Below are 26592 nucleotides of genomic sequence, written 5' to 3'. Positions count from 1 at the left end.
CCCAGCGAGATAAAAAAAATAGCTCACATAAATCAGAATAGAGGCAAGGTCTCTTGGCTTTGTTTCCTTCGAAGGGAACAAAATAGATCATGGAAATTTACATGAATCCAAGAAAAGAAGAAGAATTTTATACAGGGAGTTCCCTTCGTGGCTCAGAAGTTAAAGAACCCGACTGGGATCCATGAGGATGCAGGTTCCATCCCTGGCCTCCTTCGGTGGGTTAAGGATCTGGCGTTGCCATGAGCTGTGGTGTAGGTCACAGATGCGGCTCAGATCTAGCATTGCTGTGGCTGTGGCACAGGCTGACAGCTGAAGCTCTGATTTGACCCCTAGCCTGGGAACTTCCATGTACCACGGGTGCAACCTTAAAAAGAAAAGAAGGAAGGAAGGAAGGGAGGGAGGGAGGGGGAGAGAGAGAGAGAGAGAGAGAGAGAAAGAAAGAAAAAAGAAAAAGAAAGAAGGAAAGAAAGAAAATAATTGTATACATACGTGTATCCATTTCCTGCAAGCATGTCAGCCATGTATCTGGTATTGGGCAACTGCCAGCCAAATATATCTTGAATGACAATCACTGCTTTGCCCGCGTCCACAGGGGACTTAGTGAGATAAGCCTTGATGTGCTCGACTTGAACTTCATGCCCCAACCCTCCGTACTCTATCCTATGGCCAATGTCGCACGGGCAAGGATGAGCTTCGTTAGCCATTGGAGATTTTTAGGTCAGGCTATGGAGAGAGACACAAGCATTATACCCTTGAGTGCTGCAAATCCTAAGATTTTAAACAAAAAGTAAACCAAAATAATTTGAAAAAATTCATTTTAGGAAGTTCCCATTGTGGCGCATCAGAAACAAATCCGACTAGGAACCATAAGGTTGCAGGTTTGATCCCTGGCCTCGTTCAGTGGGTTAAGGATCCGGCATTGCCATGAGCTGTGGTACAGGTTGCAGACACAGCTCAGATCTGGCATTGCTGTGGCTGTGGTGTAGACTGGCAGCTGTAGCTCCAATTAGACCCCTAGCCTGGGAACCTCCATGTGCCACAAGTGCAGCCCTAAAAAGAAAAAAAAAAAAGAAAGAAAGAAAAAGAAAAATTCAACTATACTCAGTATATTCATGCACAAAATCAATGATAACTTCTGGTTCTGGCTGATATGATTAAGGCTACTAAGAATCTATTCTGGATTAAGATGTGGTACATCTATACAATGAAACACTACTCAGCCATGAAAAAGAACAAAGTAATGCCATTTGCAGCAACACGGATGGGGCTAGAGATTATCAAACTAAGTGAAGTAAGTCAGAAGGAGAAAGACAAATACCATATGCTACGACTTATATGTGGAATCTAAAATATGGCACAAATGATCCTCTTTACAAAACAGAAACACACTCGTGGACTCAGAGAACAGACCTGTGGTTGGCAAGTGGGAGTGGGGAGGAAGCGGAATGGACAGGAGTTTGAGGTTAGTAGATGTAAACTAATTTTTTTTTTTTTTTGGTCTTTTTAGGGCCACATCCGCAGCATATGGAAGTTCCTAGGTCGAATAGGAGCTGTAGCCACTAGCCTATGCCACAGCCACAGCCACACCAGATCCTTAATCCACTGAGCAAAGCCAGATATCAAACCTGAGTCCTCATGGATACTAGTTGGGTTCGTTACTGCTGAACCACAGTGGAATTCCAGATGCAAACTATTACATTTAGAATGGATAAGCAATGAGGTCCTGCTGTATAGCACAGGGAACTTATAGCTAATCACTTGTGATAGACCATGTTGGAAGATAACATAAGAAAGGGAATGTATGTATAATATGATCAGGTCATTCTGTTGTACAGCACACATTGGCACAACATTGTAAATCAACTATACTTTTTAAAAAATCCATTACAAATGCTAGAAATACCTGAGTGAATGTAACCAACAAATAAAACAGGAGTTCCTGTCGTGGCGCAGTGGTGAACGAATCCGACTAGGAACCATGAGGTTGTGGGTTCGATCCCTGCCCTTGCTCAGTGGGTTAAGGATCCGGCGTTGCCGTGAGCTGCAGTGTAGGTTGCAGATGCGGCTCGGATCCTGCGTTGCTGTGGCTCTGGCGTAGGCCGGTGGCTACAGCTCCGATTAGACCCCTAGCCTGGGAGCCTCCATATGCTGAGGGAGCGGCCCAAGAAATAGCAAAAAGACAAAAAAAAAAACAAAAAAAAAACAACAAAAAAAACAAATAAAAACTAAAATGATGGAGTGCAGAAGAAGGAGGGGGCAACTCCCCAAGCTGGACCAAAGAGGAAACTGAAAACCAGGGTCAGGATGGCAGGAGCAGCTGGGAGGGAGCCAGGATGCCGGCGGTAACAGGGCCAGACCCAGAGACAGGCGCTCGCACAACTGCTGCTCAGGGGTCCATATCCAGTGAGGCCCTGGGACCCCATGAGACACACTATGTCTGAGTCCTCAACAGTTCATGGTTAGTGAAGAAAATAAAAAACCAACAACAAAAAGAAAAAAAGAAAAAGAAAAAAAGAAAAAGAAAAACTCTGCCCACCAGATCTAGGACTATGGCAAGGAAGCCCAGGAAAGGAAAAAAGAAACCACAGAAAATAAAATAAAATAATAAAATAAAACTGGATAATAAATGAATGTAAAATCTTCAACAACAACAAAACCAGTTCAAATTGGCAGCATCCTTTTGTTTTGTTTGGCTGCACCCACAGCATGTGGAAGTTCCCAGGCCAGGGACCGAACACGCATGACAGCAGTGACAATAAAGGACCCAGGGAACTCCTCCTGCACCATCCTTTTTTTCGGTCTTTTCTTTCTTCTTTTTGGCCATACCCATGGCAAAAGTTTCTGGGTCAAGGATCGAAACCAAGCCGCAGTTGCAGCAATGCTGGATCCTTAAACAGCTGCTCCACCAGGGAACTCCTGCACCGTCCTTTTGAAGTAGGAATGCCTAGGCTGAGAAACCGACACAGCAGTGGGACCCTGGGCCGTGACATCCCTGGGCACCTGGCAGAGACAAATGCACATCTACTTTAGAGCAAGACGTTCACAACCCAGGCTGGAAAAACACTTCCCACCGAGGACATGCTTACCCAAAAGAGCCTGCCAGGAGGAAGCGGCCCAAAGAAACACGCAGCAGCAGAGCTGAGGGAACAGAAAGGAGGAAGAGACCCAAACAGGCCTGACCACGCAAACAGAAGGCAGGAATGGAGGAGGGGAAGAACACGGACATGCTTCCAACCAGAGAGCACGAAATCGTGTGGCCGAGATAAACCCCAACAAGTGCAAATAAATAAATTCATTCTGAGACAGAGTCGCAAACCTTTTAAATCTATTTTTTTTTTTTTTTTTTGCTTTTTTGCTTTTTAGGACCACACCCCAAAAGGGAAGTTCCCAGGCTAGGGGTCAAATCAGAGCTGCAGCTGCCGGCCTACACCACAGCCACAGCCACTTGGGATTCGAGCCGTGTCTGTGACCTGCACCACAGCTCACGGCAGCGCTGGATCCTTAACCCACTGAGCAAGGCCAGGGATCGAACCCTCGTCCTCATGGATAGTAGTTAGGTTCGTAACCCACTGAGCCACAACAGGAGCTCCCTCGAATGAGATCTTTTAAAAAAATTCAAGAAGGTTCCCTCGAAAAGGAAAAAGTGGGAAGGTTGAACCTGAAGACAGAGATCTCTTCATTTGCAGTTAGAGAATATGCAGTCTTTTCAAGTCGATGTGAACAGCCTCCAAAACTGCAACAAATTTTCATTTGTTTGTTTGTCTTTTTTGTCTATTTAGGGCCAAACCCTTGGCATATGGAGGGTCCCAGGCTAGGGGTCAAGTCAGAGCTGTAGCCACTGGACGACACCACAGCCACAGCCATGCTGGATCAGAGCTACGTCTGCAACCTACACCACAGCTCAAGGCAACACCGTATCCTTAATCCACTGGATCGAGGCCAGGGATCGAACCGGCAACCTCGTGGTTCCTAGTCAGATTTGTGGACCGCTGAGCCTCAACAGGAACTCCAAAACTGCCACATGTTAACCCACCCTACAAGTCAACACAAAGATTTTATATAAAATGTGTTATATTCGTACAACAAAGAAATGATAAAAATTCAAAAGGTTGGTGGTTGTTTTTTTTTCCTTTGGCTGCACCCTCGGCACGTGGAAGGTCCTAAGCCAGGGATCGAACCCACACCACAGCAGGGACAACACTAGATCCTGAACCCACTAGGCCACCAGGCAACTCCAAATTCAAAAGGTTTAGAACTGAATTACAATGAAAACACTGTGGAGCCAAAGTTGAAATGCACTGGTGCTGAGAGAAATACCGGTATCCTGGACTGTCTTCCTACCCTCTTAGGTGCAGCACCTGCGGGCCTGTGAAAGTAACTAACAAAAGTCAAATTAACAGGAGAAAACACTTACACAGGTAATTCATATTCTCAACTTTAAGTACACAAGGACTTTGTAGAAAAGAAGTGAAAAGCCAGGAAGCAGCTGGGGAGTTCCCGTCGTGGCTCAGTGGTTCACAGATTCGACCAGAAACCATGAGGTTGTGGATTCGATCCCTGGTCTCGATCCAGTGGATTAAGGAGACTGATGCCCTAATTTTAGGCAGAAAGGGGGAGGGAAAAAAAAAAACTCTGCACCTGCTATTTCTCAATTGCCTTCAGCTCAAAATAATCAATACGCCAAAATGCCATATTTTGGGTGACATTTTCTGGTCCTCTTTAATGACATGTATTAGATAAGAACAAAGATTGGAAATAAGTAAGAATCCAATTTAAGAAGTGAGGGGGGACAAATAGAATAAACTCAAAAGGAGAAAACAATGAGATGAAAATTAACTGGAAAAAATAGAAAAAGATTGAAATCTGATTTTTTAAAGTTATAAAATAGACATAGCTCTAGCAAACCCAATTGTAACAAAGGAAAGAATGATACAGACAGACATAACAACAACAAAATAACACTATGTGGAAAAGGGAGTTCCCTTTGTGGCTCAGAGGGTTAAGAATCCAACTAGTATCCATGAGGATGTGGATTCGTTCAGTGGGTTACAGATCTAGGGTTGCTGCAAACTGCAGCATAGACTAAAGGTAAGGCTGGGATCTGGTATTGCTGTGGCTGTGGTGTAGGCCAGCAGGGGTGGCTCTGATTCCACCCCTAGCCCAGGAACTTCCATGTGCATCAGGTGTGGCCCTAAAAAGACCAAAAAAAAAAAAGTAGAATGAAAAAGGTGACTTCAGTACAGATTTTTCCCTTTAAAAACTATAAAAAATTTGGAGTTCCCGTTGTGGCTCAGTGGTTAATGAATCCGACTAGGAACAATGAGGTTGTAGGTTTGATCCCTAGCCTTGCTCAGTGGGTTAAGGATCCGGCATTGACGTGAGCTGTGGTGTAGGTTGCAGGCTCGGCTTGGATCCTGAGTTGCTGTGGCTCTGGCGTAGGCTTGGCAGCTATAGCTCCAATTCAACCCCTAGCCTGGGAACCTCCATATGTAGCGGGAGCGGTCCTAGAAAAGGCAAAAAGACAAAAAAAAAAAAAAAAAACTATAAAAAATTAGTATGAACAACTTAATGCTAATGAATTTGCAAACAGAAAAAAAAACTGACAAATATGAAGCATAAAAGGGAGGGAAACATTCCTAACTTAAAAAAATCAATGTACAAAGGGAAAAAAAGTGACGCGATAGCTCAAGATTAAAGAATTTTTTTTTTTTTTTTCCTTTTCTAGGGCCGCTCCTGCGGCATATGGAGGTTCCCAGGCTAGGGGTCTAATCGGAGCTGTAGCTGCCGGCCTACACCACAGCCACAGCAACGTGGGATCTGAGCCGCATCTGCAACCTACACCACAGCTCATGGCAGCGCCGGATCCTTAGCCCACTAAGCAAGGGCAGGGATCGAACCCGCAACCTCATGGCTCCTAGTCGGATTCCTTAACCACTGCTCCACGACAGGAACTCCAAGATTAAAGGAGATTAAAGGGAAAAAAAACCCCAAAAGCACCACATGAATCTTGACTACATCTTGGCTCCAAATTAGGAACAGCTATAAGAGACATTTAGGGAGCAACTGAGGAAGTGGATAGGGATGAGGTTGATATTATGAATTACTATTAATTTTCTAAAGTGTGATGATAGTAGTCACGTAGGAGAATATTCTTATTTCAAGAAGCTGTGTGCTCAGGTAGAGGAGAGACTATCAGGATGTGCAATTTACCCTCAAATCATTCATGAAACACACACGCAGACACACACGTGGAACCGTAAAGCAGTTACAGCAAATTCGAGACAATTGTTTGGCTTGGTTTTGTTTTTAATTTTAGGGCCTCACCGGCGGCATATGGAGGTTCCCAGGCTAGGGGCTAAATTGGAGCTGTAGCTGCCGGCCTACACCTCAGCCACAGCAACACCAGCTCTGAGCCGTGTCTGGGACCTACACCACAGCTCACGGCAACAGCGGATCCTTAATCCCCTGGATTGAGGCCAGGGATCGAACCTGTGTCCTCATGGATGCTAGTCAGGTTCATTTCCACTGAGCCCCAACAGGACCTCTGACAATTGTTGAATCTAGGTGATCAGTATACAAGTGTCTGCTTTCTTTCAGTTTTTGAGGAACAAGGAAGAGGGTAGCTGGAGCCCCAAATCCAGGAGAGTCGTGGGGAGCATTTCCTCTTTCCAGAATCCTGCAAAAGCTTCCATCTCATACAGAGGGAAAAGCCAAGATCTTGCAGAGAAATGATAATGAGGAAAAGCACAAGAAAAGCCAGGGTCTGGTTGCTTTTGCAGGTGCACCGAACTGGTTTTGCTGACAAGACGGCACATGTAGGATATCGGACAAAAAGGCATCTGTGATGACTAGGTCTTTTGCTCGAAAAGGATGGAAAGTCTAAATGAAATGGGTGTGCTGTGGATGGGGCCCTAAAAAACAAACAAACAAACAAAAAAGGCATTCCTGTTCTGGCACAGCGGAAACGAATCCGACTAAGAACCACAAGGTTGCGGGTTCAAACCCTGGCCTCACCCCAGTGGGTTAAGGATCCAGTGTTGCCGTGAGCTGTGGTGTAGGTCGCAGATGCGGCTCGGATCCTGCATTGCTGTGGCTATGGTGTAGGCTGGCAGCTGTAGCTGATTTGACTCCTAGCCTGGGAACCTCCACGTGCCGAGGATGCGGCCCTAAAAGGCAAAACTCAAGATAAATAAATAAATGAAAAGGGGAGATGGCCAGGAGAGCAGGGTGGAGAGACAGGACTTCAGTCTGGGGCATAAGAAATTTGCAATGTCAGTTAGACACACTAAGGGGGCAGCTGGACAACAACACTCAAACTCAGGGCAGGGGTCCCACCTGAAGATTATGCATTTGAAGGTGATCAGCATATAACTATAAGAAAATAAAATTTAAAGAAAAGAACGTTTAAAAAAGTGATCGGCATATACAACTGAACCTCATTTTTTGCGTATTCTGTGTTCACGGATTTGCCTACTTGCTACATTGATTTATAACCCCAAAATCAATACTCGCTTGCTTTTGCATCATCCATGGATCTGCAAGGAGCAACGACAAATCCAAGTCACTGACACAGGTCGAACAAGGCCGTGCTCTGCCTTCTTGCTCCAGCTCTCAAGCTGTAAACAAGTGTCCTTCTCATGGTCTATTTGGCGCCACTTCTTCTGCCATTTTCATCTTTTTGGTGGTGATTTCAAGGGCAGTGCCATCTAGTGTTCTAAGTGCAAGAAGGCCTCCATGAGCCTTACGGAAGGAACTCGTGTGTCAGGTGTGAGTTACCAGCGTTGGCTGTGAGTTCAACGTTAATGAATCAGCAATATATAGTAATTATATATTGTGTTTCTTCAAACAGAAACACTCATAAAACACGGCCAAGTATGGATCAGTTGATGGCAACGTGACCAGAGGCTGGCAGGAACCAAGTGCATTTCCCTGAAGGGCGGTGGTCCGGTAGCCTCTAGTTCAGTGTTCGCAGTGACTTGACAGAAGAAAACACCTTCTGGGAATAATGAGAATCAGCTGAACATAGTATTTATGACCTTGACAGTGAATGATATCACTCAGGGAATAACAATGAAGAAGAGAGGTAGCCAGATGAAGCCCTGGGTCCTTTACCACTGAAGACTTCAGTGGGGAGCAAAGAAGGGACCAGTGAAAACATCAGAGAAGGAGCAGCCACTGAGACAGTGAAACGGAGCTAGTGACCTGTGGGGCTCCTGCACACAGCCCGTGTCCCCCATTTCTTGTTTTTAGGGAATAAGCTTCCGCCTCTGTGACCTTCCCTGAGTTCCAAAGGGCAGAGTCAAACAGATACTAATCAGGAAGGGAGGGGATGCAGAGACCAAGGAGGAGCCATCAGGAGGCAAAGTCCTGGTTCCTTCTCAAGGAATCTGAGTTTTTCTGCAGAACCAAAACCCCCAACAAAAGATAACCTGAGAGTACCACCACCAGAACCAGTCCTGGGGCCACAAAACACCAACTCTGAAGCGTGCATCTGCCCTGATCCTTATCTGTGGCCCTATTTTCTTCTCCCAAACCATAAAGCCACCTCCTAATCTCTCCCAAAGGAGGGCACGGTCTCTAGGGAATTAGCCTGCTGGGGCCTCCTTTGCCTGGCAAAGTAATAAAGCAAATTTTTTTCTCCCTCGCCCAAAACACTTCGAGGAGTTTCTATTCGGCACCAGTGGACAGAGGCCGACTTTCAGCAATAGCGGGAGGAGACCCCAGGTGTGGCATCCATGAGCCCAGGAAAGGAAGGGCTGCAAGAAGAGGAGGGTGCAATATACATCGGATCCCTCTGCTGCGCACCTGAAACTAACATACTACATTGCAAATCAACTAGACCTTAATCTAAATAAATAAATAAATAAATAAAAGGAGAATCCAACTGCAGTGGCTCAGGTCGCTGCAGAGGCTCAGGTTCGATCCCTGTTCCAGGAAATTCCATATGCTGTAAGAGCAAGCATAAAAAAAGAAGACATAAGAAAAAATTGTATGCACCCCCCAATTTTTTATAATGATTTTTATTTTTCCAATTATAGCCGATTTACAATATTCTGTCACTTTTCTACTGCACAGCAAGGTGACTCAGTCACACATACATATATAGATTCTTTTTTCTCACATTATCATGCTCCATCATAAGTGATCAGAGTTCCAAGTGCTATCCAGCAGGATCCCATTGCTTATCTATTCCAAAGGCAATAGTTTGCATCTATTAACCCCAAATTCCCAGTCCCTCCCACTTTCTCCCACTCCCTCTTGGTAACCACAAGTCTGTTCTCCTTGTCCATGATTTTCTTTTCTGTGGAAAGGTTCATTTGTTTCCAGATATAAGTGAAATCATATGGTATTTGTCTTTCTCTTTCTGACTTCACTTAGTATGACAGTCTCTAGGTCCATCCATGTTGCTGCAAATGGCATTATTTTGTTCATTTTTATGGCTGAGTAGTATTCCATTGTGTATATATACCACATCTTCTTAATCCAATCATCTGTCAATGGACATTTGGGTTGTTTCCATGTCTTTTTTTTTTTCTTCATTTTTTTTATTACTCAAATGAATTTATCACACCTGTAGTTGTATAATGATCATAACAATCTGATTTCACAGGATTTCCATCCCATAGCCCAAGCACATCCCCCCACCCCCCAAACTGCCTCCTCCCGAGACCATAAGTTTTTCAATGTCTATGAGTCAGCATCTGTTCTGCAAAGAAGTTCCATCTGTCCTTTTTTCAGATTCCACTTGTCAGTGAAAGCATTTGATGTTGGTGTCTCATTGTATGGCTGACTTCACTTAGCAAGATAGTTTCTAGGTCCATCCATGTTGCTAAAAATGCTGGTATTTCGTTCTTTTTGATGGCTGAGTAATATTCCATTGTGTATATGTACCACATCTTCTGGATCCACTCCTCTGTTGATGGACATTTAGGTTGTTGCCATGTCTTGGCTGTTGTGAATAGTGCAGCAATGAACATGCAGGTGCATGTGTCTTTTTCAAGGAAAGTTTTGTCTGGATATACGTACACCCAAGAGTAGGATTGTTGGGTTGCATGGTAGTTCTATACATCGTTTTCTGAGGTTCCTCCATACTGTTTTCCAATAATTTCTCCCAAAATTAATGAATGAATTTTTTTAAGGGGCAGGTATATATTTGTATACGTATAACTGAATCACTGTTGTAGCACAGAAATGATCACAACATTGTAAATCAACTCTACTGCAATAAATTAAAAAAGAAAAAAGAGGGCAGGTGTAGACCAGACAACATTCTGCAGGAAGAGCCGAGGATGCTGACAAGGTTGCCCACAGGGCTCCAGCCAGTGGGAATCAGGCTGAGGGGAGCCAGAGAGGGGTTTGGGCAGGACTGTCTGGGGCTGAAAGAGAAAAAAGACCCACAAGATAGGAAACATATAAAACTTTCTCCAGACTGTGGCCTGTCTTAAAAAAGAGAGTGGGTCAAAGATAGGGTGAAGATATGGAAACGAGTTCTTCTTTTTTTTTTTTTTTCTTTTGTTCTTTTTGCCTTTTCTAGGGCCGCTCCTGCAGCACATAGAGGTTCCCAGGCTAGGGGGTCTCATCGGAGCTGTAGCCACCAGCTTACTCCAGAGCCACAGCAACAAGGGATCCGAGCCACCGCGCCTGCGACCTACACTGCAGCTCACAGCAACACTGGATCCCTAACCCACTGAGCAAGGCCAGAGATTGAACCTGCAACCTCACGGTTCCCAGTTGGATTCGTTAACCGCTGAGCCATGACAGGAACTCCATGAGTCCTTCTTTTAAATGAAAGAAATGTCAGCATTTTGGCCTGTGGATGAGGATGGTACCAAAAAAGAGAAACCAAACCAAAGTGTGTGTGGGGAGGGGAGTAGGGGTGGGGTCAGCACAGCAGAGGAAGCCCCTGGGCAGGTCCCCCATATCCCCAGCAGGGAAGACAGAGGGTGTGGACACAAGCACAGTTGGGTGGTGATGCCAGGCAGAGGGTTGTGTTGTGTAGGCTCCTATTTGCACCTGTTCAGAGAATTACACGGCAGCGCCCACAGATCAGGGCAGATGGAGCACGAAGAGGCTGGAGGGGAGAAAAGTGGAAAATGACGGCCAGGGACACGTGCAGGGTCAGCGAGACCAGGTCCCCAGCCAGGCCCAGCTGCAGGCAGGGGGTGGGATGGACACCAAGCAACCCAGGTGAGAAAACCACTCACGGTGCATCACTGCCTAACACACACACACAAACACATAGACACAGACACACACAGAGAGACACATATAGAGACACACACACAGACACACCTGATCCTGTCAAGTGGTTAGAAGCTTAAGACTAAAAAGCAAAACTAAACTGTTAGAAGAACACAGACAACTGTTCGAGGTTTTCTTGAACTTTGGAGTAAGGCGGAGTTTCTTCCATCAGACCCGAAACATATGAACCTAAAGGAAAGGCTGAATAAATTTCATCTCATTGAATGTGGGGTGGGAGTCTGCTCCAGCTGCCGTAACAAAACACAACAGAAATGTTTTCCCCCAGTTCTGGAGGCTTGGAAGTCTGCGATCAGGGTGTCAGCAAGGTCAGGTTCTGACGAGGACTCCTCCTCATCAGACACGAGACAGTGGTTGTGGTTCCCACAGAGAGTAACTTGAGAGAAAGAGAGCGAGCGAGAGAACAAGCTCTCAAGCTTCTTTTAAGGCATGAATCAGAGTTCCCATCCTGGCTCAGTGGAAACAAATCTGACTAGCATCCATGAGGACACAGGTTCAATCCCTGGCCTCGCCCAGTGAGTTAAGGATCCAGCATAGCCGTGAGCTGTGGTGTAGGTTGCAGATATGGCTCGGATCTCGTGTTCCTGTGGTTTTGGTGTAGGCCAGTAGCGGCATCTCCAATTCAACTCCTAGCCTGGGAACCTCCATATGCTGCAGGTGTGGCCCTAAAAAGACAAATACATAAATAGATAAAGGCACTAATCCCATGGTGAGGCCTCCTGTTAACCTAACTACCTCCCAAAGGCTTCACCTCCTCATACTATCACACTGAGGTTAGTGCTTCAACATGTACATTTTTTCGGCCCTGCCTTTGGCAGGCAGAAATTGCTGGACCAGGGATCAAACCTGGGCCACGGTGGTGACCTGAAGCACAGCAGTGACCCAGTAACGGAGCTAGTGCCCTGGGGGGCTCCTAGGCATGTGAACTGAAGCCTGGCACTTGCCCTCGGCCTCTATGTGGAGTAAAACATGAGCCACTGCAGCTGTTGACCTGCAGCATCCCAAGCAGAGCTCAGGGTGGAGACCGGGAGTGAGGCACTCTGCGCTCTGGGGGAACCGGAAGAACAGGGCTTCGGATAGATTTTTTTTTTTTTTTTTTTTTTTTTTTTTGCCATTTCTTGGTCCGCTCTCGCAGCATATGGAGGTTCCCAGGCTAGGGGTCAAATTGGAGCTGTAGCTGCCAACCTACGCCAGAGCCACAGCAACACGGGATCCGAGCTGCGTCTGCAACCTACACCACAGCTCATGGCAATGCTGGATCCTTAACCCACTGAGCAAGGCCAGGGATCAAACCCGCAACCTCATGGTTCCTAGTCGGATTCATTAACCACTGTGCCCCGACGGGAACTCCCGGATAGATATTTTTAGGAGAAGATTTTATGAGCCCACATCTTGCATCTCCTCATGTCTAGAAAAACATGAAAGTCCTTCAATGGTGACAGATGTCTGTGACTCACAGTCACCTTCACAAGACTAGCAGCAAACATCTGCATACTGTGTGCCCAGCTGCGTGCTCCTCCTCCTTCACCTCTATGACCTCTCTTGACGGTCCCCCTTTCCTCTGGGGGCAGTATTTCAGATCGCTCCTGGGCTGAAGTTAGGGGGCAAAACAAAAGATGTCACGGTCACCTGTGAGAGCAGCCACTCCCGAGGGTGGGCCAGTGAGCCCTGGGGGAACTCAGGAAAGCCTATCCTTTGATAAGCAGGGATTCCAGTGTGCCCAGACCTCTACATTTTCCCATACAAACATTCTTCTATAAATCTTCTGTAAATCTGGTTATCTATAAACTTCTTGTTGCTACTTCCTGCCCTTTGTTGCAAAAACTCATATACCCTAGCTTCCCCCTACCTCCTCGGAGCAGTTTCTCGGGGCTCCCCGAGATGCTGTCTCGAGGGCTTAAGTCCTAATATCATCCCAAATAAAACTTAACTCTCACCCTTCAGGTTGTAATTTTTTAGTTGACAGGCACAATAGCCTTTCTGTGTCCCTCATTTCTTGCTTTTATGGAATAAGTTCCAGCCTCCATGACCTTCCCTGAGTTCCAAAGGGCAGGTGCTGATCAGGGAAGGGAGGGGATGCAGAGACCAGGGAGGAGCAGCCAAGAGACACTAGCGCAGCCTTGGAGCAGGTCCTGGTTCCTCCTCAAGGAAGACACAGAACAAGAGCTTTGAGCCCGTTCCGCAGAACCAAAACCCCCAACAAATGCAAGAACTATTTGATGAAGCATCTTCATTCCGGGAAGAAGGAGGACCACCAGAACCGGTCCTGGGGCCACTGAACACCAGCTGTGAAAGACAAGGCAAGCTTGCCTCTACCCGGATCCTTATCTGTGGCCCTATTTTCCACTCCCCAAACTATAAGACCACCTCCTAACCCCTTCCAAAGGTGGCACAGTCTTTAAGGCCTGCTGTGGCCCCTTCTGCCTGGCAAAGCAATAAAGCTATCTATCTTTTTCTCCTTTACCCAGAACTCTGTCTCTGTGTTTCAATTCAGCGCCAGCAGACAGAAGCTGAATTTCAACAACAACTTGAACCACAGCAGTGACCAAACCAGATCCTTAACCCTCTGAGCCATTAGGGAACTCTTAAACATATAAATTTTATGGGACACATTTCAGTCCACAGCAGTAGCCAATTGTAAAAAAAAAAAAAAAAAAAAAAAAAAAAAGAAGAAGAAGAAGAAAAAGAAAAAACTTATAAAAAAATTGTTTACAAGTGGGGAAAATTGAACGGACTCGATATTGGATGACACACAGTCATTGCTAATGCGGGGGTGGCAGAGGAGGAGGAATAATATTATTGCAGTGATTTTTTTTCAGTTCTTATCTTTTGTAGCTACCTGTTGATGTACATACAGGAAAAAATGACGAGATGTCTGAGCCTTTCTCAGTGGATGTTGGAGGTGGGGAGAAGTGTCCACATGTTGACAGTGTTGGAACTCAGTGGTTTAGGAGTGTCTTTTGTACCAATCTCTTGACTTTTATACATGTTTGAGATTTTAAAAGCTCTCAAACCTTTATTAAAATTTTAAGCACTACAAGATAAAAGGTTCCCTTTAAAAAGTGAGACAATAAGATACAGACTAAAAGTTATTATTTTCAAAGCAGGGCTGTAGTAGCTAGATAAAATAGAGGAAGAGTTCTTAGAAATGAACAGGAAAAAGACAATCCCAGTAGAGAAATCCTCCAAAGACATAAACAGGCAATTCACAAAAGGGTATACGTGAACAGCCCACCAACATATGAGAAGATACTCAACCTCACTGGCATTTAAGGAAATTATACTAAGAACAACGATGAGATACAATTGTACCTCTTGTGGTTTGGCAACAAGTCTATTAACACCAAGAGATGGTGCCCATGTAGGGAAATGGAAGGGAATGAAAACGGATAGACACTCTGGGAAGCAGTCCAGCAAAGGCAGTGATGAACACATCCTGCTGCCCAGAAATCCCACCACTGGGTATACGCCCTTGAAAAACTCACATCTGTGTGTGTGTGTGTGTGTGTGTGTGTGTGTGTGTGTGTGTGTGTGTGTGTGTGTGTGTGTGTTTGCTTGCATACACATGGGTATGGAAGGTTGTTCTTGCCAAAAAAGATGGCAACTACTGCAAGCAATCTAGCCCACGCTTAGGAGGTAAACAGGATACACTGTCCTTTATTTGCTGTCGTGGGTTGAACTGTGGCCCCTGAAAAGATACTTGTTCAAGTCCTAACCCACAGAGCCTGTGAGTGTGGCCTTATTTGGAAATAGAATCTCTGCAGGGGTAAGAAGAGGCCATCCTGGATGAGGGTTGGTACTAATTTGATTAATGACTAGTGTCTTTAGTGTGGGACTTGAAGGCCTCTCCAAGGAGATCAACTCAAAAAGCCACTCTGAGGCTTTTTCTCTCTGGCCAGGATAAAAATGACCAGACCTTATCTCCCTTTCTGTCCCACTGCAATTGTTACAGAGTTCTTAAGCCCCTCCTCAGCAACCTGCCCTATACCTTCCTGCCTCTTCTAGGAAATATACTTAACCCACTCCTCTCCCCACCGCTATAGGGGCAATGTTCACCCCCAACCAACCAGCAAGTGCATCCTGAGACCTCTCCTCTCTCCTCTGTCCCTGGGCACTTGGGGTCAGCTCTCTCTGCTTATCAGGAAGCCGTCCCACTGTGCTAGCAGTGTTTCTAATCTCAATAAATAAATAAATAAATCTTTCTTTCTTTCCTTCCTTCCTTCCTTCCAACCTTCCTTCCATCCTTCCTTCATTTCTTTTTTTGTCTTTTTAGGACAACACCTGTAGCACATGCAAGTTCCCAGGCTAGAGGTTAAATTGAAGCTATAGCTGCCAGCCTACACCACAGCCCCAGCAACGCCAGATCCATCTGCAGCTTACACCACAGTTCACAGCAACACCGGATCCTTAACCCACTGAGCGAGGCCAGGGATTGAACCAGTATCCTCATGGATACTAGTTGAATTCATTACCACTGAGCCACAATGGGAGTTCCCATAAACTCTTCTTTCTTTTCACCTGCTATGAGTCTGAAAATTCTTTTCCAACCCAAGCGCAGACCACAACACTTAGAAGGAGAGAGAAATTTAGAAACAGGCACAGACACACAGGAAGACGGCCATGGGAAGACATAGGCAGATGCTGGAGAGGTGCTTCTACAAGCCAAGGAATGCTGAGGACTGACAGCAACCACAAGAAGTCCCAAGAAGAACTAGGACAGACTCTCCTCCACAGGTTTCAGGAAGAACATGGCCCTGCCAACACCTGCATTTCAGATTCCTGGCTCCAGAAGGTAAGAAAATAAGTTCTTATTGTCTTAAGTCACCCAGTTCGTGATGATTTGTTACAGCAGCCACAGAAGTCTAATACATTCCTTAAAAGAACATTGCATAGCAATTCAAGGAACAAACTAGATACATATTTATCAATATGATAAAGCTCAAACACATAATGCTATATAAAAAGACAACGGCTTTCTGATGCTTAGGAAAGACTAAACCCCCCCAATAATACATCTTTTATTAATGAATACATTGTAGTAAAGTATAACGCATGGGAATAAAACATGCCACCATTAGACAGGTTCCTGGCAGGGGAAAGGGATGGACCCTGCTGGCTTTAATTGCAGTTGCTACATTTTGTTTCCTTAAACAGTTTTGATTTAAAGTACATAGGACAAAATGTTAGTATCTTTTAAATCTGGGTCATGTGACTATCAGTAGCTATTCCATTACACCCTGTACTTTCCAGAAAATTCTAAATGTTCGTAACTAAAGGATCCGGCATTTGTCACTGCAGTGGCTCAGGTTGCTGCTATGGCTTGGATTCAATCCCTGGACCAGGAACTTCCACATGCTGTGGGTGCAGCCAAAAAAGGAAAAAAAAAAAAAAAAAAGGAAAAAAATGTTAATAACCAGAAATAAAATAACCAAATTTTAAGGGAAGAGAAATTAAGAGCCAGTCATTTGATAAAAGAAAATTTTGACTCTTTTACCACGGTTGTTTCTACAAGCTACATTAATGAACTATTATTAGTAAGAGAAGTCAGAACAGTTCAGTATTAATAGCGGTCCATTTTATGTCCAACTGCACAGTATTTGCTGAGCACTGATTCCTTAGGCTGATTTCTTACGTGGGCTGTCCTATGAGGATGCGAGACCACAGAACACAAGCAGCCTTAAATCAGAATCTTTCTACCTTAACTTCAATTGCTATCCACGTTCCAGAAGGAATGTTTACAGACAAAACAGCCACTCTCTGGACTGATCAGGAGAGGTTTTGCTCCTGCAGAAAGAGGTGGTGGCCAGGGGAGGTCTCAGTGTGCCACATCTGAAAGCTGGCCTCCTGCCCGGCCCTTCACGTGGCACAGCAGCCAAGCCCAGCCTGTGTCCTGGGCCAAGACCATGGTTGGCAGGGCTGACAGTCTCTCAAAACTTGACTCTCTTGTGGGCAAGAGCCTTGGGAAACACACCCTTGACGCTCTACTGACTGTACTACTCATACATTTTCTGTGTATACATTTCAGGATTTGGGCTCTTTGCCCCTCTAAATCACACATTTGTTAAAACATAATTTTCAGGGAAAAAAAAGTAAAACCATGACTCCAGTATAGTTATAAAAATGAGTTTGGAAGTTCCCTGGTGTTCTAGCAGGTTAAGGATCTGGCTGTGGGGCGGGTTCGATCCCTGGCTTGGGGAACTTCTGCATGCCTTGGGTGTGGCCTGAACAAAAAGAAATGAATTCATGTTAAGGATTGTATTTTACTCATATGATAGGAGGAAATAAGGCAGATGTTACAACTGGATCTAAGGAAAAAAAGAACAGAGCACAAACTGATCTGGAGTAGAGGGATGTTGAGATGAATATTAAAAGGAGACAAAACCAAGTTTTCCACAGTAGGGGAGGAAGCAAATTAATTCTCTACCAGATAGGAGAGAATTTACAAATCTGTCAAGAGCTGCAAAGCAGTTCAAACGCAATGAACAGGGCTAGAATCAGCCAGCCCTGGAGGGTGTGCTACAGTCGACGGATGCTTTTCCACTGAAACACACTCTCTCCTATGACAAGTGATAAGGTTTCCTCCTGTAAGAGGATGCGACTGCGGGTCTGACATGAAGGGTGGGGTCCTCAGAAAAGGCACCAAGAAGGGCCTTTCTATGTCATGGCAGGTGGGCTTGGCAACACTTTCCAGCCACCCTGAGGTCAGATCTGTGGTTCTCTTCCTGTCACCAGGGATGGCCAGGACATGCTCCAGCAGAGGAGACACTGATGGGCAAATCCTTTGGCAATGCCACCCCGAATGCAGCATGAAACACATGATTCCATCGTAATTTTTTCTTTTCCTTTTTTTGGTCTTTTTAGGGCTGCTCTTGTAGCATATGGAAGTTCCCAGGCTACGGGTTGAGTCAGAGCTACAGCTGCTGGCCACAGCCACGGCCACGGCAATGACAGATCTGAGCCATTTCTGTGACCTATATACGACCGCTCACAGCAACACCGGATCCTTAACCCACTGAGCAAGGTCAGGGATCGAATCTGTGTCCTCATGGGTGCTAGTCAGAGTCGTTTCTGCTGAGCCACGATGGGAACTCCCACCATAATTTTCATGCACGATCCCACATAATCATGCATGCGTGCTAGACCCATCCCCTATAGGCTAAATTTTGGGGTCCCTTGTCAGCAACTTCCTCCTTGAGGGAACTCCAGTCAGGACCCTCTGAACTCTCTTCTCAGCTGGGCCCTGACTGTTGGGCTTCATCCAGTTTTAGTCAAAATCCTGCCAAGTCGGTTTAGCACAATCCACCACCCCCATATCTGATTCAGTTCTTCATCCTCCCCCACCCCGAGTGATATCTGATCACCCTGGCTTGTCTTCTGCAACCATCTGTTAAGTCAGGTTAACTGGAATCCCTACTTCCATCCACCGACCCCTACTCTGCTCCTAGGCTAGAAATTCCCACTTTTCCTTGTTGTATTCGGAATTGAGCCCAAGGTATCTCTCCCATTACAAAATCCCACTGGAGTGGTCCCTGCACCTATCACGATATAGGTGATAACACAGGTCTTGAATAAGATCTAACTTACCATTTTTTGGTGTGGTTTTTTTCGTTTGCTTGTTTTTTCCTTTTTTATGGCCGCGTCTTCAGCATATCGAAGTGCCTCGGCTAAGAGTGGTATCAGAGTTGTAGCTGCAGGCCTCCACCACAGCCACAGCAACACTGGATCTGAGCCACATCTGTGACCTATGAAGCAGCTTGCAGCAACGATGGATCCTTAACCCACTGAGTGAGGCCAGGGATCAAGCCCACATCCTCACAGACACTCTGTTGGGTTCTTAACCCTCTGAGCCACAACGGGAACACCTGACTTACCATTTCTTAACAAGAGTCACGGATGAGTAATTTTTAATATCCTCCAGCCCTGCTTCACACAGCAAATGCCTTTACAAAATTATAACTCAAGACCCATGGGGACCAAGGATGCATGTTTGATCTGCAAATTCCAAGGGGCTGTTACGCTCTCCCTTCTCTCCTAAGATGTCCCTTCCCGTGGCAACCCTCTACCCCATACGAATTTGTGCTGCTGCTTCTTTGAACCAGTTCTAACATCTGCCTGGTTCCCTCTTTAATGAATAAAATAGTGTCTTTAACACGTGCCCATTTTTATATCTGTAGCAGTGTCATGATTTTGCCTTGCACTGATAATTATCTTTTCTTTTTTTGTCTTTTTATTTTTTTTTTTTTATTTTAGGGCCACACCTGCGGCATATGGAAGTACCCAGGCAAGGGATCTAATAGGAGCTTCTTTGACCTACACCACAGCTCATGGCAACACCAGACCCTTAATTCACTGAGCAAGGCCAGGGATCGAACCTGAGTCCTCATGGATGCTAATCAGGTTTGTTACCACTGAGCCACGGGAAAATTATCTTTTTAAGCGTGTAGTTGAACGACGCTACCCTTTTCTCACTAGAGCTCAGAAGGCAGGAAACGGGTGGTAAAGAACAGGTGAGCTAGCATGGTTTCCTACTTTCATGCCCCCAAAGATTTAATTAACTCAGAAATCACACTTCCCAACGCAATGCAGATCTCCAAGAGAAATAGTGAAAACAGAGATAGATTTTTTTTTTTTTTTTGGTCTTTTTTTTTGCCTTTTCTTGGGCCGCTCCCACGGCATATGGAGGTTCCCAGGCTAGGGGTCCAATCGGAACTGCAGCCATCAGCCTACGCCAGAGCCACAGCAACACGGGATCTGAGCCGCGTCTGCGACCTACACCACAGCTCACGGCAACGCCGGATCCTTAACCCACTGAGCAAGGGCAGGGATCGAACCCGAAACCTCATGGCTCCTAGTCGGATTCGTTAACCACTGCGCCACGACGGGAAATCCAGAGATAGAGATTTTGAGGAGCAAGAGGGATTGGCGTTGATGGGATTGCAACAAGCAAAGAAACCTAGGGCTAAAGCCTGGCAGCAATTTAGAAATGGAAACACCTGTAAGGGCATCAGAAGCAACAATGAGAGATAATACAGGACAGAAGGTGGCCACGGGAAGGCTGGGTGCTTTTCATTTCCTGGGTAAACACTGTCGTTGGCACAGCAATTGACCTTCAATCTTGCATCAGAGAAGGCAAGACCCTCCTTATCCTTAGATGGGTTTAGGAACATCAGCTCCTCAGATTATTTTTATTTTTCAGTAGTCAAGGTTGTGTTCTCCTTAGGGTACGGGGCCTTGATAGCAGTAATTAGAAAGCCAGATGGGATGAAGATAGATTGGCCCATGAACTTGCCAATCACGCGGCTGCCTTTGGCCTTTTCTCGGACTGTTGGGCTCGCTTCTGACCACCTTACTTTAAATGGGCTTTGAAAACAACAGGTGGCATTTCCATCAGCAAGTAACCCTAAATCCCAATGCCCCGTGTTAGCAAGGCCCGTGGAGGCCACAGCTTCGCCTCCTGACCCACATGGCTGAGTGGGAAACTTACAGTCTTTCCTGGCAATGAGTACGCCTCATCCAGGACACCACACCCCTAGACCCGGCACCTCTTCTCCTAATAGCCATCCTTAATACATGCTGCAAAGCGTGGAGAACTATCTGGATGCGGATATGCTCATTTCCCCCCCATACTTTTATGTTAGTAGTAAGAACTACACAACCAAAATGTTCAACTCTAAAAAAATAGTTACTCAAAAGTAGTGGCCCAGAGGAAAGGCTGGTGACATTGTGTTAGGTGTAAAAAAGGAATACAGGTTTATATACCGTATGATTTAAACGCTGTTCTTAAAATGTACTGCTCAACAGTACAGGAAACTATGCCAAAGGGGGGGTGGCAGGGGTTGCTTTTCTGCGATGACAATGTACTGTTTTGAGAAAAGCAGGTGTTGAAAATGGATTTTGGCAGGTCCATTACCTGTGCACATGGCAAAGACTTCCTTTGCCTCCTGCAACCGCCCGCGCAAGTTAAACCAGAGCGGACCTGCAGCGCGGTCCTGGGCGGGCGAATCGCACGTACCTCTTCCCGCCGCCTGAAGACCGCTGTCCACTCGCGCGGAGGAGGCCGGACCGGAGGCGACAGCGCTGCAACCCCGCGGGACCCAGGGGTGACGGTCAGGGGCGAGCCGAGGGGGAGGCGCCTCCTTCCGGGGCGGAAGTGGACGCGGTGACGGAGGGCGGCAGGATCTCGGCGGGCCAGTGGCCGTCCGGGATTCCCAGCACCGCCCCCCACCCCGGCCCCCGCCTCCAGGGGCGGGGCGGGGGGGGGCTGGAACTAGAGTGGAGGGGCGGGGAGGGGAGGCCGGGAGGGGAGGGGAAGGGAGGGGAAGGGAGGGAAAGGGAGGGGAGGGGAAGGGAGGGGAGGGGAGGGGAGGGGAGGAGAAGGGAGGGGAGTGAGCGGGAAGGAGGGGCCAGGAGGATCAAGACCGCCAGCGGGGAGATTTACGTGTCCGCCTAACTCCTGAGACCTCTGGAACTTTTTTTCTCTCTCTCTCTCTCTCTCTTTTTTTTTTTTTTTTTTTGTCTTTTTGGCTTTTCTAGGGCCGCACCCGCGGCATATGGGGGTTCCCAAGCTAGGGGTCGAATCGGAGCTGTATACCCTGGCCTATGCCAGAGCCACGGCAATGCCATATCCGAGGTGCGTCTGCGACCTACACCACAGCTCACGGCAACACCAGATCCTTAACCCACTGAGCAAGGCCAGGGATCGAACCCGCAACCTCATGATTCCTAGTGAGATTCGTTAACCACTGCGCCACTACGGGAACTCCTGGAACTTCTTTACTGTACATCAAAACCAGGCTTTTTAAAAAATAAATGATTACATATTCGTACTTGACCTCCCCCACTAACGCACACTCCATGTTTTGTCTGGTCACCTGACAAAGATTGGGATAACCGGTTCACTGGCCACCGAGGAAGGCTGAGAAAGTAAACAGGAAAAAGCGTTGATTGGAAAAATCAGTAACGGTGGGAAAACAGCCACTTCCTGATACCACAAGAATTTAATTCAAAATCTTAGGACCCAAGAGCTAGAGCCTTGTAAATTAAGATCCTTCTGATTGGAAAAGGTGTGATTTCAGATTGAGGATGACTTTTTTTTTTTTTTTTTTTTTTGTCTTTTTGCCTTTTCTTGGGCCGCTCCCACGGCATATGGAGGTTTCCAGGTTAGGGGTCGAATCGGAGCTGTAGCCACCGGCCTATGCCACAGCCACAGCAAGGAGGGATCCAAGCTGCGCCTGCAACCTACACCACAGCTCACGGCAACGCCGGATCCTTAACCCACTGAGCAAGGTCGGGGATCGAACCCACAACCTCATGGCTCCTAATCGGATTCGTTAACCACTGCACCACAACGGAACTCCGACCTTTTTCTTAAGAGGTCTTTTCTGCAGAGAGATGACAATAAGATAAAAAGACTAGGGCGGAGTTCCCATTGTGGCGCAGTGGTTAACGAACCCGTCTAGTATACATGAGGACACAGGTTTGATCCCTGGCCTCGCTCAGTGGGTCAAGGCTCTAGAGAGAGCAGTGAGCTTTGGTGTACGTCACAGATGCAGCTGGGACCCCACATTGCTGAGGCTTGTGGTGTAGGCTGGCAGCTACAGCTCCTATTCAATCCATAGCCTGGAAACCTCCACATGCCACAGGTGCGACCCTAAAAAGACAAAAAAAAAAAAAAAAAAAGGAAAAAGACTAGGCACAAAAGTAAGGTTTGTGAGACAATCTGATTTGCTACAATGTAATTTTCAGGAAAAAGGTAAAATCTTGATGCACACAGGTGTGAAAATGACACCTGTTGAAAGTTGTATAATACTCATTAATTACTGAGAAAAGCAGGCAGATGTTAAAACTAGTTCAAAAAAACATTTTAAAAAGTGTATACATGGGAGTTCCCATTGTGGCTCGCGGAAACGAATCTGACTAGTATCCGGGAGGACGCAGTTTCAATCCCTGGTCTCCCTCAGTGTGTTAAGGCGTTGCAGTGAGCTGTGGTGTAGGTCACAGAGGCGGCTAGGATCTTGTGTTCCTGTGGCATAGGCTTGCGGCTACAGCTCCAATTCGACTCCTAGCCTGAAAACCTCCATATGCTGCAGGTACAGCCCTAAAAAAAAAGACCAAAAAAAAAAGGGCACACGTGTATGGAGTAAAGGAGTGTTGAAAGGAAAATGCAGACACACAAGCTGGTTTTTTCCCCCACAGGATTGGGAAGGAGGGCAATTCAACCTCATCAGACAGGACAGAATTTTCTTGTCTATCACTTACCTCCAACTTACAGAATTGTAAAATAGTTCCCAGATATTGAAAGACAAGTATCAGATAGTCTGCAGGGTGAACCTCTAGACAAGCATAGGTTTCCATGGAAACATGAAATTGTTTCCGTGACACTGTTTTTAAGCATCTTCCAGCATCTTGGTATCACTATTTACATGGAAAGACTAGATGTGACTAAATACACATCCTTTCTCTCTATTTGCTAAATTTAGCGCTCCAAGCATCATTACTAACTCCTTTATTAACACATTAATATGAGAGATGTCATGTTTGCAGCTGTATGTCTTGCCAAAATGTGCCAGCCCAGTGTTAAGTATATGCATGCACCTAAAAGTAATTTTTTTTTTTTTTGTCTTTTTGCCATTTCTTGGGTCGCTCCTACAGCATATGGAGGTTCCCAGGCTAGGGGTCTAATTGGAGCTGTAGCCACTGGCCTACGCCAGAGCCACAGCAACATGAGATCTGAGCCACATCTGCAACCTACACCACGGCTCACGGCAATAACAGATCCTTAATCCTCTGAGCAAGGCCAGGGATCGAACCTGCAACCTCATGGTTCTTAGTCGGATTTGTTAACCACTGCGCCACGACGGGAACTCCCAAAAGTAATTTTTTTTTTTTTTTGTCTTTTTAGGGCCATACCACAGCATATGGAAGTTCCCAGACTAGGGGTCAAATCAGAGCTATAGCTGCTGGCCTGCACCAAAACCACAGCAACGTGGGATCTGAGCCTAGTCTGCACCCTGCAACACACTCACAGCATCGCTGGATCCTTAACCCACTGAGCGAGGCCAGGGATCAAACCCACATCCTCATGAATACTAGTCTGTTTCATTACTGCTGAGCCACGACGGGAACTCCAAAGGTTTTTTTTAAAGTTACCTCCAGATTAGTCTCTCTCTCTCTCTCTTTTTTTTTTTTTTGGCCGCACCTGCAGCATGCAGAAGTTCCCTGGCCAGGGTTCAAACCCATGCCACAGCAGTAATCAGAGCCACAGCAGTGACAATTCCAAATCCTTAACCCACTGAACTACCAGGGAACTCCTGGATCAGTCTCAACTGGCAAAGTTGTGCCGTTGATTCAAATTTTACAAGACAGCTCTGTATTATGAAATACACTTCTGCCACAACATTCAAAAACAAATTATGGAGTTCCCGTCGTGGCTCAGGAGTTAACGAATCCGACCAGGAACCATGAGGTTGCAGGTTTGATCCCTGGCGTCGCTCTCTGGATTAAGGATCCGGCGTTGCCATGAGCTGTGGTGTAGGTCGCAGACGAGGCTCAGATCCCAAGTTGCTGTGGCTGTGGTGTAGGCTGGCAGCTGTAGCTCTGATTAGACCTCTAGCATGGGAACCTCCATATGCCACGAGTGCAGTCCTAAAAAGACAAAAAGACAAAAAAAAAAAAAAAAAAAAGCAAAAACAAGTTATACCTACTGTTTTCTCATTTTTCTGAAACTATCTCTCAGACCCCTTCTCTGTGTCGTAACTTGCACTGTCCACTGGAGTCTGGCGAGACTCTTCCTTGTCCTGCCCCTTCCTCCCAGTGGGTTTCCCTCTTTGGGGAGAGGGCCACCTCTCCCTTTTCATTTATGCAAATCCTTTGCTGCTTTTAGATTTTTTCTCCCTGAAGCTGGCTTAAGTGCTGCAACTCTTTTGATTGTCCCTAATCTGCACTCCTAAAAACAATTCCTTTGGCATTTGGTACTGTGAACTGGGTCACTGGATCATGGAGCATCTTCTCATTGATGAAAACCTTGCTCTCACAAGTGTAGTGACCTGAGGTTCCTCAAGATGTAGGCTGTGAGCTTTCGTCCCTTAAAACCTCTGAGCAGGGGAGTTTCCTGGTAGCACAGCAGTTAAGGACTTGTCACCTCGGTGGCTCAGGTTATTACTGTGGCACGGGTTTGATCTTTGGTCCAGCATGAACTTCCACATGCTGCAGAAGCGGCCAAAAAAAAAAAAAAAAAAAAAAAAAAAACCAAAACAAACAAAAACACCTGTGCACAATGAGTGGCCTCCTATTCCCCATCTCCTTGCATTAAACCGAAAATGAATCTCTTTCCTTTTTCTCCTTCTTTTTCTTTTTTTTCCATTTTTGACTGCCCCTGGGCATATGGATTTTCCAAGCCAGGGATCCGATCTGAGCCACAGTTGCAAGCTAGGCCACAGCTGCGGCAATGCTGCATCCTTAGCTCACTGTGCTGCTGGGCTGGGCTGGGATGGAACATGTGTCCCAGCGCTCCCAAGAGGCCACCAATCCCATCGCACCATAGCAGGAACTCTGCATCTCTTTTCTTTAGACTCGGTTTCCTTAACTATAAAACGACGGATTAAACTAGATCTGGTTCTCAAAACTTAGCACCCATCAGAATCCCTGGAGTGTTTGTTAAACTGCAGAGTGCTGGACTCCAAACACAGAGCCTCTCATTCAGGAGGTTCAGGGGGGTGGACCACAGGAATCTGCAGGTCCAACAAGATTCTGGGTGATGACGCTGGAGCTCCTGGTCCAAGGACCACGCTTTGAGAATGACAATGACCAGCAAACCCACTGGGCTGAGCATCACAATCACTCAGGGGGAGTTTCCCTTGTGGCTCCATGGGCTAAGGATCCAATGTTGCCTCTGAGGATGCGGGTTCAATCCCTGGCCTTGCTCAGTGGTTTGGTTAGGGATTTGGTATTGCCACTAGCCGAGGCATAGTTCACAGAGGAGGATTGGATCCACTGTTGCCTATAGGCCTACAGCTGCATCTCCAATTCAACCCCTAGCCCAGGAACTGGTGAAGCCATAGAAAGAAAAAGAAAACACACACACACACACACACACACACACACACACACACACACACCCTAGGGAACATGTAAAATACAGATGTTCTGGATTCAGACCTAATGAACCAGACAGAATCTTCCAGGGTGGCACTGGAGAAACCCTTTTTCAAAAAACTCCCAGGGTGACTCTTAGGATGGATCAACTTTAGGACCTAAGTGAACTAGATAATCTGTACAGGCCACATCGGTGTCAGTCTTCCATAACTTTATGTTATAGGTTCAGCTAGAAAAAGC

General features: G+C 46.2%; 1 protein-coding gene across 3 annotated transcripts in view; it reads right to left on the bottom strand.

Annotated features, from left to right (window-relative positions):
• Positions 1-21426, bottom strand: part of CMBL (carboxymethylenebutenolidase homolog) — a 33883-nt gene extending 12457 nt beyond the window's left edge. The window contains exons 1-2 of one of the 3 annotated variants that reach the window (XM_021076558.1): positions 21170-21426; positions 490-723 (exon numbers count right to left, since the gene is read on the bottom strand). In XM_021076558.1, coding sequence (XP_020932217.1) covers positions 490-704 — 215 coding nt within the window. In that variant the 5' untranslated portion in view covers positions 705-723; positions 21170-21426. 3 annotated transcript variants of the gene reach the window in all.

Source organism: Sus scrofa, chromosome 16 (genome assembly GCF_000003025.6).
Source record: "Sus scrofa isolate TJ Tabasco breed Duroc chromosome 16, Sscrofa11.1, whole genome shotgun sequence".
Taxonomy (NCBI): Eukaryota; Metazoa; Chordata; class Mammalia; order Artiodactyla; family Suidae; genus Sus; species Sus scrofa.
Note: the sequence above shows the minus strand (reverse complement) of the source record. Positions and strands in the feature narration are given on the sequence as shown.